The sequence below is a fragment of the Amia ocellicauda genome, chromosome 20, assembly GCF_036373705.1.
Source record: "Amia ocellicauda isolate fAmiCal2 chromosome 20, fAmiCal2.hap1, whole genome shotgun sequence".
Taxonomy (NCBI): domain Eukaryota; kingdom Metazoa; phylum Chordata; class Actinopteri; order Amiiformes; family Amiidae; genus Amia; species Amia ocellicauda.
In genome coordinates, this window is record NC_089869.1 from 13,047,755 (window position 1) to 13,063,668 (window position 15,914).

The window sequence follows — 15,914 nt, forward strand, 5'->3', positions numbered from 1 at the left end:
TTTAATATCTGGTGAAGGTGTTGCAAACAAAGACTGGGCTGCTATTCAGTGACCTGGTAAAAGACTGATAGAGTGATTATGAAGTAGAGAAGCACATAAAAGACTGTGCGGATTAGGAGAAGGCCTGACCAAACAGCCCTCTTGTTTATCTCTGAGAATTAAAGTTTGTGCTGTGCTGTCACTTTTAGGTCAGCCTGATTGCCTCTCTCTGTTCTCCGTGTCCAGCGCCAATAATATAGGAGAGGGTTACAGGGCTGCAGAGCAACCAAGACTCCCTCACTGACCAAGCCATAGCAGTGCTCGACTCAGGGCAGGGATGAGCAAAGAGATGTGACTGGCTGTCGCACTCACCTGACAAAATCACTTCTAAGAATAAGTGAGCTTGTCCACGATCATAACTTTACAGATGTCTTGGACACACTGCTTGTTCTATGATACCATTAGGACTGATACATTTGATTTATTGCCTGAGCTATCTGACTTTTTGTTGTTGTTTCGCTTAAGAGTAGCAATATGCTAATTGCTTGCCATTTCCCTGCCACTACCATGAAAAGAGGAATATATATATATATATATATAGGTTTTTGGTTGTGCTGGTCTCCTTGAATGTAGCCTGTTCTGTTTTCCATTTTATTGCTTGTGACAAGAACTCTTATCTTTAGCTTTTGAGGAAAATCAATGTGATTTTATGTTAATTCCTTGAGACCATTTTTCAGTATTGGTTGCCATGGTTGCTAAGTAAACAGGTGAAGCTCAGCCAATTAAACCTGAAACCTGTCGGAAATGGGCAGTGAATTCATACATGCCATATAAAATGGCTTTAAAAACATAAACAGCTGCCAGTTCCAGACAACATTTCGTTTAGGTCAGTTAAACAAAGTTTCTGACACTGATAATTTCAACAAGGAAGAAAAATCCATTTTAACATTCTTATTCAGTCTTGTGCAGAAAAGAACTGTGTGAGCAGTGACCTTAAACAGCTGCATCTAATCCTTTTTTGACTTGCTGTTTATGTGTGCTGTGTGTGTGTGAGAGAGGGTGCGCGTGTGTATGTGTGTGTGTGTATGTCTATGTATATGTATCCAATCAATTGCTTACCAGGTTAATGGAGGACAGGGCTTTGAAACTGTGGAGTTCACTGAACTTTCAACTACTGAATCTAAGTGTATGAGTAAATTTCACATTACAGCAGAACATTCAGGTACAATTTAAAGCATGCATGTACTCTGGGACAAGTTCAAATGTGTGTTTGATCATCACAATGTAGTATTTTATTATCCAATATATATTTTGTATAATTCAAGAATAGTACAGATACATTTAAAAAAACAAAAAAACAAAAAAAAAAACAGAATAGGAATACTGTAGGACACCATTGCTGTATAGTAAATGAGTAATTAAAAAATGCACTTTCCTGTGAACACAGTATTGAATATTAATTACAATAGCACTGTAACCTCCGTTCCCTAAGATATCTTAACAATACGCAGCAATTTGTAGACAAAATTACAGAAATACTAAGTTTTTAAAACTAGTGGTTAATTTAATGAAATCCAAACTCTTATGTTTTTAACGTTTTTATTAGATTTTTTTTTTTCCCTCATGAAAGCTTTTTGTTTATGGACAGGACAAATGTTGATAACTGAAATATTGTGCAATATGGTCTGAAATGGACAATTGCTTGGTTTAATATGCGGTTTCATTTGAAATATTTGTACTTTATATATTTTTTTTCTGCATGTATGCATGTAATGTGATATTTGACTCCTTTTACATTATTTATAAAAAACAATGAGCAAACCAATTTTTTTTTTAAAGATATATTTGTATTAATGATACTTAAATAAGTCAATTATGTAATGTATTGCAATTACAAAAATTGCAATTCCAAGGGCAGATTAAAAAAAAACAAAAAAGCACACCATACAGTTTTTCACATTGGGAAAACACATCGTGCTGTGAAAGCGCTGCAAAAAGCTACACAGTTACTTTAAAGCACTTGGAAAAGTTTTAATTTCTCATGGGCTTTTAAATTGCCTGTTTAGGTTGTGCCGAGCATTGTTCAAAGCATATATAAAATACCGCTGCGAGTTGTACAAAACGACCATATGGACTTCCATAACATTGTTACATCCTAATTGCCTTCTTCGACAAGTGCCAATTTCCTTCAAGATAAAAAAAAAAAAGGGCTCTTAAAGTTGACATGCATCAAACTTCTCTCGACAGATGGATCAGAGTGTCCTCCAAGACTTTCCAGTGTGAAATGAAAATTCTCCCTGGATTTCATTTAGCCTTGCTGGCCTTGTTAAAACGTCCCCTCTTCTCGGCATTAGGAGAGAACCGCTGGAAAAACCTGACTTTAATTCCAAGTGCGGTTTAGATCAATAACCATCAGTGTTTGGTTTTGGGCCGCTGAATTGGTCACGGGGTGACTGCTTTTTGCTTTGGTGTCATTTGATTTAAGTAATTTCACTTGGAGCTGGCTGAGAGTATCTCAATTGGTAACACCACTGGGGCAAGTGTGCTGAAGCCTGGAGCAACAACAAGTTCATCACTGTGCCATTTGACATTCACTTTCTCCTGCAGTCAGAACAGTAACATTTACATTAGTTCTGCTCATCGAAGACGGCGCATCCTTTTAAATTATGCTCTGTGTGCTGAAATAAGTCGTCTTTATCATGAAGGGGGAGGCAAAATACAGAAACACAGCAACATTCAGGCAGTCTCAGCTCTGTTTCTCAGCATTAAAACAAACTGTCAAATCAAAATTAATTTTCTAAAATCAAGTAAAATGCAATCCCCAATTATAATTTTATTAAATTGTTTTCTAAATGTTTTGTATTGTTTTTCTTTTGAAACAGTGTATTCTCAGGCTGTATAAAATAGTAATTGAAGAATATTTTTATTTTCTGAACAACAAGAAAAACCTGCCATACAAAGTTAATACAAGCATACTTTCTAAATGTTTGTTTTAAGAAATATTCTTCTGTGACCATTTCATTCTGATTTGCAAACTTTAATTTCTCCAATTTATCCAGCCAGCTAAGTCATTTCCCAATGTATAGGGCTAGATAGATATCAAACTAAATATGATGGATTTGTTTATTTTAATGCTTGATTTATTCCTTTATCTGATTATGCACGGTAATGATTAGTGTTCTATTTATGAATCCTATGTTGTCTGTAGAATTGATCATATTGTACCTGAGCTTTTGGTTATGTTGGGATTACTCCAAATGACAGGCAGCATAGTGCAATAAAATACAACTTTCCTTATGACTATGACTATTAAAGTTGGTCTTTTAAGGAAGCTGTTAAAAGAATTTGTTTTAACCTGGGGGGTGTGCTGTATGGCTGTGTAAAATGTGTGACACAGCAGTCTGACAAATTAAGTTATTCATTCTTTTGTAATTAAATTAAGCAAATACAATAGGCTGACAGCTTTGGTGCCCACTGTCAAGCAGTGTTTGTATTTCTGGTGTTGTAATCATGTGCTTCTTTGAATAGCTTTGTCTTTTTTTTCTCTCTCTACACATTGAACCGGGTGGAAAATTGGCTTTTTGTTTGCTGAGCGTAATGCTGTGGTTCTCATGGAATTCCAATATCTTATGGTTGCTTCAGTTACATTTAAAATGGGGAAACTTGGTACAATTAAGGAAACTAGATCCTGTATCTGGAGCCATTGGGGATCCCATATTATATTTACTGCATCCTCAAAATCTGAGACGAGCGCTCTTATCCAAACTGAAGGTTTTCTGTTACCCTCCATATGGATTCATGTCGTACCATACAGTAGATTTTACATTGCAATATGAAATAAAAATCCCAACAGTTTACATTTCTGCATGCCACATATGTTTTTGCTTAACTTTCATATTCATTCCATGGGTTTTAATCTTCTTAAAGCCCTTGTATTTTTTATGGTGGATACCTAATAAATATATCTTTATATAACCTAAGGTTCAGTGACTGGGAAGTCCGCTCATTTTACTACCATGCTTTAAGAAAATAAACTTGGTTGGCTTTGATGTTGGATACAGCCAGAGGACTTTAAAACTGAAAGGTTTCTTTTTAATGTGGAGTTTTGGGTTTGTAGTGCATGTTTTCAGATCATATTATGTTTCCTATGGTAAAACTGCTACATGCTGTAAGTTTTTGCAAGTGGCCACCACACCATGCTTTCAACACTGTTTTGTGACCGGGGAAATGAGAACAAATACAGTTGAAAAGGTTCCGAGATGTTTTTCATCTGCTCAAAGGTCTGCTTGTCCTACAAACAGTTCCCATTTATTGGCAAATGTGCGAAACTCGAAATCGTTGAGAAATTTGATTATATTTGAATGATGTCAGTATTTATATATTTAAACTTCACCCGATTTCGTCAACTGTAAAAGCGTTATGCAAGTAACGAACTTCCTGGGGGATGTGCAGCCATAGCGAATTGGAAATGCACCTGATATGCGATTATTAAATCCCCATGAGGCTTCTATAGCACATCTGGTCGTACGGTCTCAAATTATAGGTATTTACTACGGAATGACTAGTCAATGCATAACCAATGTCCCGTTTGAGTGCATGTAGTTAATAGTGTTTACATATTACATGAGCAGGCTATGCAATATTAGGACTAAATGTAAATTGACAAGCCATCTTTATACATGGTTAACTTCAGAAGAAGAGAAACATAAATTAATGAGTTGGAGTGCAAATTAGTATTGATATCATAGAAAGAGTAAATAGCAATGGACTTGGCATATAGCAAAAATATTGGACCATCTTTGCACCACTGAACTGCATCAGAGACAAAGGGAAAATGAGACGAATCTCTGGTAGATTGCAAGATATAGTCATGAACTTCACAGTAGCAAGTTCCATGGGAATAGACAAAAGACTGAAAACTGTAGATGAATCATTGTGAGTTCTTTATGTATTAGTGGATCTAGAAAAGGCAATTTAATTGCAGTATGCAAAATGTTATTGTAGTTATAGGTAATATCACGCACACATATACATGTCACTTTATTTTTAGCAATGTCACCTAAAGGTCATCTGGTTATACTGTGATCATAATGCCATAGCTTTCCAGATTTCTTTCTGAAGTAGATTTTTATTTCTTTTATTGAAGATTGATTTGAACTACAGAGCCATATTTATACTTTATTTAAGAAGATTGGGAGACTGTTGAAAGTAGCCCTGTTGATGAGGGCTTTGCACCCAATGGCCAGTGGATCAATACAACACAATTTAGCTTATATCTGTGAGAATTTGTACAGGGCCCTGAAGAGAGGTGACAGTTACAGGGTGATAGCCCCTGATGAGATCTTTATTAGCTGCTATTGACAGATTCATTTCACCCCCATCCCCCTCCTCCTCTCCTCTCTATAACATAATAGACACTCTTGTCTACCTTTACATTTCAGAAGAGTAAATATTGGGCTTGATTAATCAGAACTTTAAGAATCTTGTTCAGAAACGGATTGTTTTATCATCAAGAAATCTGTAAGGGTTCATTTTAGTTTTTTTGTTATTTTCTATGTAAATCTATTACAATCCATAACTGTAAAAGCAATGTTTTGTTTTTCCATTGTTCAAAAAACAGGTTTTTGGACTTTCGGCTACATTTGTAATCATTTTTAAACTTTCACTGTTCCTTTAAAAAAAAAATAGTTAGTGAAATTTTTGACTTATCTTGTCCTCTGGACTGTTTTGTTTGATGATACATGCTGTCCATAATGTGACTGAGCAGAAGGCACCAATGTTAAATTGCGTCAATGCAATCAGACATACACGCAAGTACAAAACAAATTTAATATTTAATTCATTTTGTGTTTTTAAAGGAAGTACTTATGACAGTAAAACTGTGAATTGAGACTTTTCCATGTTTCTATGTAGATTAACTATTCTGAATATACAGTAAAAATAATGCACTTATTTCTTGTATTTTTAGATTTCAGGAGAATTAATTAATGTAAATACCACTGTAGACAGAAAAGCATCAGATGACCATCATGAACCAGTCCACATACAATTTCTTAATCCAGTATCAAAGCCAGTTCAGTGTGCCAATGGACCAGACAAGAACACCCTTTCTTAGTAGTCATGTGCAAAGTTAAAAAGTCTTCATGCAGTGACCAGTGACCTTCGTTCCTTGTCTTTGTTGTAACTTTTTCAATAAAATCAAGTAATTATTACCTGTGATTGAAGTAAAGGTAGTGTTGGAAAAATTGCAGAAAGCGAAACTTTTACATTCAAATGTGGACATCTTTCACCAGATGCGGTCAGGAGAGTAGTTATAAATGTTGCTTTAATAGAATACATTTTTAAATCACCTGGTTGCTCATTTACTGGCATGATTTCAAACTGATTTGATATTTTAACTCAAAAGAAGCCGGAGGCTATCGGGTGTCAGGAGTTAAGACTCTGCAGTCATGTGTGCACTTTAGAAATGGGAAAGGAGTTGGTTTTGCTTTGAAGTTGTGAGTTGGTTTTTGTTTTAAAGTAGCAGATCGGGGGTTTAATCCAAGTATATTGCTGCAGCAAGCTCTCCTTCCAGAGAAAGTTGAACATGGTTCGTGACTCTCATAACTAGTTCATTGTTGTTTTACCTGGTTTGTATTTTTTCTTTTTTTTTCCCGTTGCTTTCAGAAGGCTCAGTACACAAGACTGAATGTATGGCCTAGGGGCTTTTACTCGGAAGGAAAATGGAGGCCACACTTAAAATAGTTGTTATTTTTAAGTTGTTTTTAAAGTCATTGTAACATTTGTATAGATGAGTTTCTTCTCCTTGAAGTGTATTTTCTGTTCTTTGACTAAGATTGTTTTATTCCGCTGTTTCTTCTATAATAGCATAACATAATTCAGAAAGCACAATCCTATAAATTGTGCAGATGCTGATTGTGGTGGAATTATATACCTTATGTTACATGTGGATGTTTTACTGTAATCTGACATCAGATATTTTAATGCCAGCACAAAGTTGCTTTTTTTCCTTTTACTGCAGCATCTGGAGGAGTTTGTAAAGGCTGTGGGTACAGTTGACATTTTCAGCAGCATATGATAAAAAAGCGATTGCTCCCTTTTTATTTCCTCATATCTGAGCAACTTCCACAGAGGGGAATATTGTCCATGCAGCAAGGTTAATTTGATTGAACCTTCACAAGTAACTCTTGTCCAATTGTAGTAATGTTGCAGCCATACGGCTGCCATAATCTTCCAGAAACTAAACACCTTTGCTAAACATGTCTGGTGAAATAAGTTTCTCTAAGAACAACATAATTGAATTTAATGCAGTGAGAAATAAAGGGTACACTTGGTTTACTCCGTGATCAAAGTCGTGTACCGAATATAAAGAAGGAGAAAGTTTGTAAACGTGTACCATTTCAAGTCAGCAAGCAGATCCTAGTAACGTAATTTGATTCTGGAAGAAAATGTTCATTTAATTTGAACCCTCTGCCAGATAATTGGCAATTAAGAAGAATTATAAATCAGTATTTGAGAGGTCAAAACAATTGTCTGGTAAAATTGAGAATACTTTTTATATGTATATGCAGTAAGCAACTCTTATCAGCCTAAACTTAACACTACTTCAGCCACACAAATAATACATTGAAAAAATATATAGAACAATATAGAACACGTTGAAGGCTTAATTGATGTATTTCACAACTATTTTGTAAATTGAACATTATTATATGGCTGTCGTTTTTGAATAATCAAAATTACTTTTATTGAACTACTAAAATAAATGTCAAAATATATTTCAGAGTTGCATGTGCAGAGCATACATAAAACAGTCTATACTTAAAACATCAACTGGAAAAATGTTGCTACATGTTGACAAATGTTGTGGGACTGTGATTGAGATTATAACACCACCACTTTGTCATTGAGGAGCTGCTCTTCATTAAAAATAATCCAGTAACCACAAATTATTTTTTCTCTGCAGTATTTTTTTGAGATTTCACCATACTCCGGTCTGCTCTATACAAAAGGGCCTATTGTATTGTCTTGTCCTGGGCATGTGTTCTGAACTGAGAAAGTAGAGTTTATTGGGACCTCATTTAACAAAACCTGCTTTTTAAATATTGTCTATTGTAACCCTGAATACCACCCCCTGACCCCGTTGGGTTTAAAATCACCCAGCACCTGAGTCAGTTGAAGTAATTTAATTAATGCTAAATCCCACATCCTACGTAGTGCTTTAAAAGAGCTTTTTCGAAATTGAGTTGTAATAAGATACCATAACTGCCAAGGTGAATGAGAAGCTGTTTTTGAATCACGGTGCTCTGGTTACCAGGCTTCCATGATGTTTTAGAAAAGGTTACAATCCCTGCAAGCTAATTCCCTCTGTGATCTGCCCAGAGGCACTGTGTCTGTTTACACAGCAGTTATGTAGTGAAAGCATATTAAAAACCTCTCCCACAGCAGTGTTTACTACGTTATTTGCAAGTTTGCATACGACTTAAGTTGAAGGCTTACTCTTGCTATTGGTTTAAATTAGTGGGACCACCAGCTTGTGTTGGTAATGATAAGGCAAGATATTTAAATTATTAAAGTATTTGCTGAATACATTGAGAGCAAATAGCACAGTCTCTAATAAGTACATCCGAAAATTTGAGTTGTAAAACACAACTGTCGCATGTAGCTACCTTGCATAGATCAAGTAGTTATTTGCCTTCCTTTCATCTTGCTACTGAGTAAATGTATATTACAATAACTTTATGTAGTCAAGTCTTAATTATAATCAATATTACTTGATTTATTTATTTAACCCCTAGTGTTTGAAGCATGATGTCAGACTCTTTTTTGGCCTGGGACTTATGGAGGCGGGTAACCTCATGTATTTTTGGAAGTTGTATAGATAGCTCTTGGAGTTCCAGACTGTTACAAAGGAAAATGGAATTTGACATTCGGAGTCTAAACAATTTGTCTGAGTTCTGACACTCCGAGTCTTCTGGCTGTATTTTGTGTCTTTTGTATTCTAGAAGTAGCAAGCTTAATCGACTGCATTTTCACAAATCTCAGTTTCTCCCAATATGCATTTTACATGTCAGTTGGGCTAGTCTTTCAGTAAAAAAAATAAAATTGCCTCGACTTCAGTGAAGAGCAGCTTAGATTGTTAAATCCAAAAGGTAGTTTAATTTCCCCTTGTCAATATGAGAGCTTGTTTTTATCCACATGGGTCATTCTGTTTATGATGCTGGGTGTATTACAGTTGCTGCTGATATTACTGTGTCTTATACTATGGTTTAGCAATGTAGTTTGAAATGGTAACACTGTATTTTCAGCTGAAATACATGTTCGTATTTATAGATGATGTGAATTTTTCTCACCATCTCCTCAAGATTGTACTATTGACTAGGTGACTGCTCAGGGGTTCTGCAGGGTTTGTACACAGTTTTGCTTTTGGGTCTGGAAGAAGTGTAGTGCTCTGGTACTGCTGGTCAGGCGAGTGGGGGTCAGCAGGGCCTTTGGTAGTCTTCTGTCCCAAACAAAAGCCTTGTTATTTGCATAGTACGATGCAGTGTTGAATGCAGCAGATAGGTTGGTGATATGCATGTGTTGAGCCCATGATTTATCATTCCCAGTTTAGTGCAGGTGTCGTGGCGGTCAGATTGTGTGGCTGTTGGGTGTTTGGGGTCAAAAATTCAAACTCCAAATATCTAAAAATGGGGTGGAAGAAAATGATGGCAATAGAACAATTGAAACTAAAGAGATGTCTTTTTTGTTTGTTTTGCCACAGAACTCTCAGACATTGAGCCCAATGTGTTTCTGCGGCCCTTCCTGGAGGTGGTGCGATCAGAAGACACTACAGGGCCCATCACCGGACTGGCACTGACATCTGTCAACAAGTTCCTGTCATATGGGCTCATAGGTAAAGAAAAGCAGAGATGTTCTGGCCTCCAATGGCTAACACCTACACATCATTCTCATCATATAAATGCTTTACAACATGTCTTGCCAAATCATAATGATTATATTTGTACAGTTGTAAACAAGATGAAAACCTGAGCAGATGGCAAAACCTGACACTGTTTTGAACAGCCACTCTGATCCAGTCAGATGCCTGAGAGAGACCGCTTGTCCTCAGTAAATTATATTGGATATATTGGAAAGGTCTAGCTGACCATTAAGATGACATCCAGATACCTAACACTATTCATTTTGGTGCTGTTTTTTGTTTTCATAATCATGTATTTACATTAGAACATAAACAGTTTAACTTAACCTATCATTACAATACTATTCAAGTGTTTGCACTTAATTTACTTAACAGTATAGACCTCAATCCAGAGGATACTGGTGTAGGTATAGTAAACAACAGTTTAGAGACTTGGAGAGATTGACCAGTTTACATTTTGCTCATACAGTCATGCATTCTGAAAAATTTCAGGCTAAAGTCCATTAAGATGCAGATTAAAATGTTTCTGTTAGAATTTATTTTGAGCCAAGTGTACAGAACAGTCAGATAGTGTTTTGCAGAACCCCCCCCCCCCCCGAACACACACACATGCACAAAGTGAATACAATCTTAAGCTTATTTATACCTAAAATGTTATCTTAGCATTTTCTTTTATAATAACTATGATTCACCAAAAATTTCACCAATTCTTTCTTGATTTTCTTTCTTTAAATGCAAGAAAGGAAAGGGGGGGATAAAGTGCCTTTTGGAAACTGTTCTTCTTTGGACATTTGCCACATTTTAATGCTTCCAAAATCTCATAGAATGTGTTAAGTTAACAGCACATAGAAAGTACATACATACATACATACTGTGAACAAAACAGAAATCCTTGCATTATTATTTGTTGTGGATAGATTGTGAATAGAATGATGCAAATGGATAGTGAATTGTGAGGCGAAGGTATGTGTTTAGTAGAAATAGTAAAAAGAATGTTACTTTTGAGTGTCAATAGACAGTATCTGAAAGCATGTAAGCACTAGAAATGAAAGCACATGTACCATTCATTTTAAAATCATTAAGAAAAGTGTAGCTCTTTGAGTGTGACGGGGTATTTTATGTAAGTATTTGAAGAATGATTAAAACAACAACAAAAATCCCTTTTCCTATCAGTGAGAATTCAGTGAGCAGATAGCCTACTGTAAATCAGGCATACAGCCATGGCTTGGTGTCGGCACAGGCACCGATGCCCTTGATGTGGATGAAGGCCTGTCCTCTGTGCTCTGAGGGCTTTCATTCTCACTGTCCATGATAACCCTGATGTCTGAGGTATAAGGAATGATAATCAGTTAGATTATCTACCAGTAGTGAACAATAAATACTGTTGAGCCGTGGCAGTGTTTCCTCACTCGATATTGCTATGCTAGCTTAGGTAAAATGCACTTCCCATTAATGACAAGCCAACCTTTTTCGTGTGATACTCAGATACGCCTGAAGTGCCTCACATATTTTCCTCAAACACTTACAGAACGTTTGTTAGAATACAGCAGGTTTTTAATAACACAGTAAAAAACTAAATGCATTGAAAAGATGTTTTGTAAAAATTTAGATTACTAACATTTATTTGAGAGGAGAGCATTTCAAACTGGACAAATTTAAATAACCACTACAAATGTGTATTTTTTTTTTTTTATATCAATCTGAAATGGAAAAAAAACCTAACATCAATCCTCCCAATTTAACAGCAGCACAAAATACTGTGGTTGTATCAGGAGCAAGAAACAGAAACCTGCTCTTGTCAAATACTGCCACCTGCTGACAAATGCCTATTACATTTTACATTTTATTTTACTCTTATTTTTTTTTAGCAGAAGCCTTTATCTAGGGCAACTTTTTTTTACATACAATCAAATACACTAATATTTATATACGGTGCATAAAAATAAAAAACATGAATATGCTTCAGGAAACCATACCACCTTTGCATTTATGCTGTGATAATTAGCTATACACACTAATATTCCAGGAGGTTTCCAATTACACAAATACCTATGATACCTCAGCAGGTAAAAGGGGTGTGGGTTTGAGGCATTGTAGTCTTGTGTTAAAAAGTCCAATGTGAAATGACCATGTTGCAGTAAATAAACATCAGGTATGGTTGAAAAGGGCACATTTCTGGTGTGTGAACAGCACTTGGTATGGTCTCAAACATCTCTTGTGCCTGACCTTTGTGCCAGCCATATTGGAGCTGAAGATTTTAGGAGTGTATCCAGAAAACGGTGGTGGTGCGTAGCTGTTGATGTCGAAGCCGAGCGTGGCAGACCACAGCTGGTGACCAGAAAGCGGTGCTTACAGTCACACAAAGGCATTCGCTCACCCCTTTATAGAGCTGATTCGCTCTCTCATCGCCGCCCCTGGAAGCTCTGTTTCAGCACATATTAGGAGGCAGATACCGGACCAGTTGTTTGTGTTTTTTACAACTGGAGTATTGGCAGCTTGAACGGTGAAGTAATAGCGCTTTGTTCTGTTTGGGGGGAGTTATGAGTGGATTTAAATGAGTGCAGAGAACGCCCGGCGGCAGCCTGGGGTCTGGGTGGAGGGAGGCACAGTCACAGTGGGAGAGTAACTCCCCCCCCCCCAACTCCTCAGCCTTGTGATAGCGTGCGTTGCTCATGTTAGGGGGTGACCATATATTGTATTGTTTTGCCTTATCAGTGTGGCCATGTTGATCATATACAGAAAGTTTCTTAACTTTTAAAAACAAAAGTGAGGGTATATATGTATTTGTCTTTATTCTAACTGCATGGCCAACACCATGAGAACAGCGAAGAATCATAGTTTGCCAGGATCTTCTTGATTAAATGTGACTTTGTTCTGAACTTCTGTATAACAAAAGATGTATTAAAGGCAAAGGTCATGTGTTTCAGCATGTATGAATTTAGTAAGAGTACCTTTTGAGTGGATTTTTTTTTTATCTTAAAGCTGAATTTACACGAGTATTTGGATGGCACAATAATAGCTAGAAAGGCATTGATAAAGGCTACACCTTTTCTCATAGTGACAGGATGTGCTTAGAAGACATTTGAGTATTGTATACAAAATACATGTCAATGAAAACGTTTGAGCTCTTTAATAGTATTAATCCTGCAATTTAGTTGTCAGGTGTGTGATGGGTCTTATTGTGTCTGCAAAAAAAAAAAGTCTTTCTTACTTTACTTTCAAGCAGCGGATGAATACATGGTATGTTTAAATTGTTTTTTTAAAAACTGTGCCAGGTTTGCACACAATGATGCTTCCTTTAATGTAAAATGTTCACTTTTACAGTTAAAGCTTAAAGCTCAATGGAAACGATCCAATACACATCCAATTAAATACTATTATGAAACATACCTGATCACCCCAGTGAGTGGTTTAGACCGCAGAGGTGAAGGTACAGAAGTCTCTTGAGGTAATGGCTTCAGGCTTGATTTCTGAAGACACCTGCTAGCCAGACTTTTGTTATATGAAGTAATAAAACGGCGTGGATGAGATTTAGCAATCCTCATTGTACTCTTCAAAGTAAAAAGATTATTAATGAAAGATTAAATAACTTTTTGGCTCTTGATGTGGCCAGGGGAGAACTGACTGATATAATATTCAATGTGAAGGAAGCTGAACTGAACACTGCAAATCAGTGATAGAGGCAATGTTCCCCTAATCCAGAGCCTGTCAAACTGTGCTGCATGATATTTTGGTTAGGGTTAGGTTCCCTAAAGAATATACTTAGTTAAACACTAAGTATCTCTCCGCTGATGCAACACCTGTACATTTTTCTTTTCCCGTCAAACTAGGAATCACACAAGACAGACATTAAGGAAAATGCAGACATCTACTTAAATTTTAAGAACCAATAATGAATTTTTCAATGGTTTTTGAATGATTTTTGTAATGATTTGGTCTCATTGATGCATTGTGAATCACATTTACTCTAAACTTCAATCTGATTATGTAGTTTAAATAATGGCACGAATAAATGTACAAAACAATTACGTATTGGAAGACATCATCCAAGGGTTCAGTCAAAAAGATTACTGGAAGTTGGTACACAGCTCCGAATATCCTGCTTCGGCTTATATATAAGTAATATAGCCTTTAGTAATGAACTGCGTGTCCTTTTTGTGAAGTAAAGCCCTGTTATCTGACTTTCTGCGGTGTGCTTTTTTTTTTCAGTAAGATTTAGTCCTGTGTGTGTAATCTGCATGACCCACAACTTGCTGGGGGGTCCACAAAAACACCCCACTTAATTTTGTGGTGACTAATTCCTACAAATCTCCTGGCTGAGGTCAGCTGCCAGAGCGATTTCTCTCCAGTGCAGTTACAATGACAGCCATCAAACTTGTGGTTTTCTTCTTAGAGAACCTTGAAGGAATGGCATTTATTTTGGAGGGCTTACACAAGAAAAACAGTTAACAGTATTTACATTATTTTGGATGTGGGTGTAACGGTGTAAAATTCACTCTGAAATCCCCAAAATATACTTTCAATAAGTAAAAACCTAGGTGTAATTCTTAGATGTCTTGAAAAACTTGATTCGATAAGCCACTAAATAGATTTTATGCAACACTACTTTTCCTGTTAAAGCATGCATGTTTTTTTGTTTTTTATAGAAATCTCTTGGAAAGACCTTTGAGTTCTTGAGAATCTGATTGAGTGTTTGTTATAATCCAGGTTCTTATGTTCTCAATGACCTCAGTCTTTAGGAAGAGGGCAATAATCATAAACCAAAACACTTGCTCTGTATGTGTATATCAAGAATAGTTATTTTCTAACCTCTGAAATTAATACAGCTGTTCCAACGCTGGCGTTTTGACAGTGGTTTAGAGCCTTAGTTTACAGAACGTTCCTTGAAAGGATTACTGTTCTATATTATTTTTGACATACTCCTCGGTACATAATTTCTCTTGTTTCTGTAGAGATGAGCTTCTCACAGACTATTCCAGTGTTGTCTGTTTGGAGAGGACTGAAGTTAGAAACACGCCAGATTTGCAGTTGCTAAATACACAATCCTCAAAACTTCCCTTCAACATGTGAGGTTTGAAAACGTGATAGTTATTACATCCTGTGCAGAAGACGCAGGATCAAAGGTGGCTCCTAATGATGTTTTTGGACATGAATCAGACTGCTTGAGTGACTGTCATAGCCTTAACTCTGAACAGCATCTCTCTGTAGGTTGCAATCTGTGAGTTTCCCTGGATCCTCTTTCCCTGTGTTCCTTGCTTATTAGTTAATGAAATGGCTCTTAAGTAATGGGAAAGGAAAACAGCCTGGCTCCGTTCTGATATCTGCTCAGACTCCGATTTCAAAACACAGGCCTGGTTGCCTAGACAGCCAATTTGCCAGCCTTCCCACAAAAGGACACATTTTGTGATTAGTTTTCCTGCAGGAAGGCTCTGAAGCATCTCTGCTTGGGCAGTTTCTAGGGAGACTGGCAATTTGGTTACAGTAATAGATGTACACTGTCGGTCAAACATTTCTAAGCAGTACATAATGTACTAGAGTGGAGACCATATTGCTCTTTCTTCTTCACACTAATCCCTGGATTACTTTGCATACCTGAACAGATAACCATCTGCTTTTTAAACCCATACTTCAAGAATAAGTAATTTGATTACAGTAATGCAGATTTATTAATAAGTTAATATAGATTTATCTGAATATCCATGTTTCTCCAGCAGAGATGCTCATTCAGTGTCCTTCTGTATAGGTTACGGTTATTATAACACTGTTCTCGATGTTGGAGAAATGTAGTATGTGATATTTGTCACGTGAAACGGTATTTGCCTCCTATTGTAAAAAAAAAAAAAAACCTGTTATACTTGTAAACCCTGGGAAATAAAGAAACTGCAGTACAGATGTTCACAGTTCCTAAAAGATTAATTTCAGTAGTTCTAATAAAACATAATTCACGTATACATCAATAAAACCTTAATGAGGAGACTAATATATGAATGTTTGTGTTTTGTGGCAGTTTCTG

The 15,914-nt window shown here is 36.4% G+C and overlaps 1 protein-coding gene across 5 annotated transcripts in view; it reads left to right on the top strand.

Annotated features, from left to right (window-relative positions):
- gbf1 (golgi brefeldin A resistant guanine nucleotide exchange factor 1) overlaps positions 1-15,914 on the top strand; it is a 79,789-nt gene that overhangs the window by 29,869 nt on the left and 34,006 nt on the right. For all 5 annotated transcript variants that reach the window (XM_066693418.1, XM_066693420.1, XM_066693419.1 and 2 more), the window contains exon 4: positions 9,743-9,874. In XM_066693418.1, coding sequence (XP_066549515.1) covers positions 9,743-9,874 — 132 coding nt within the window. The remainder of the gene's footprint in view (positions 1-9,742; positions 9,875-15,914) is intronic.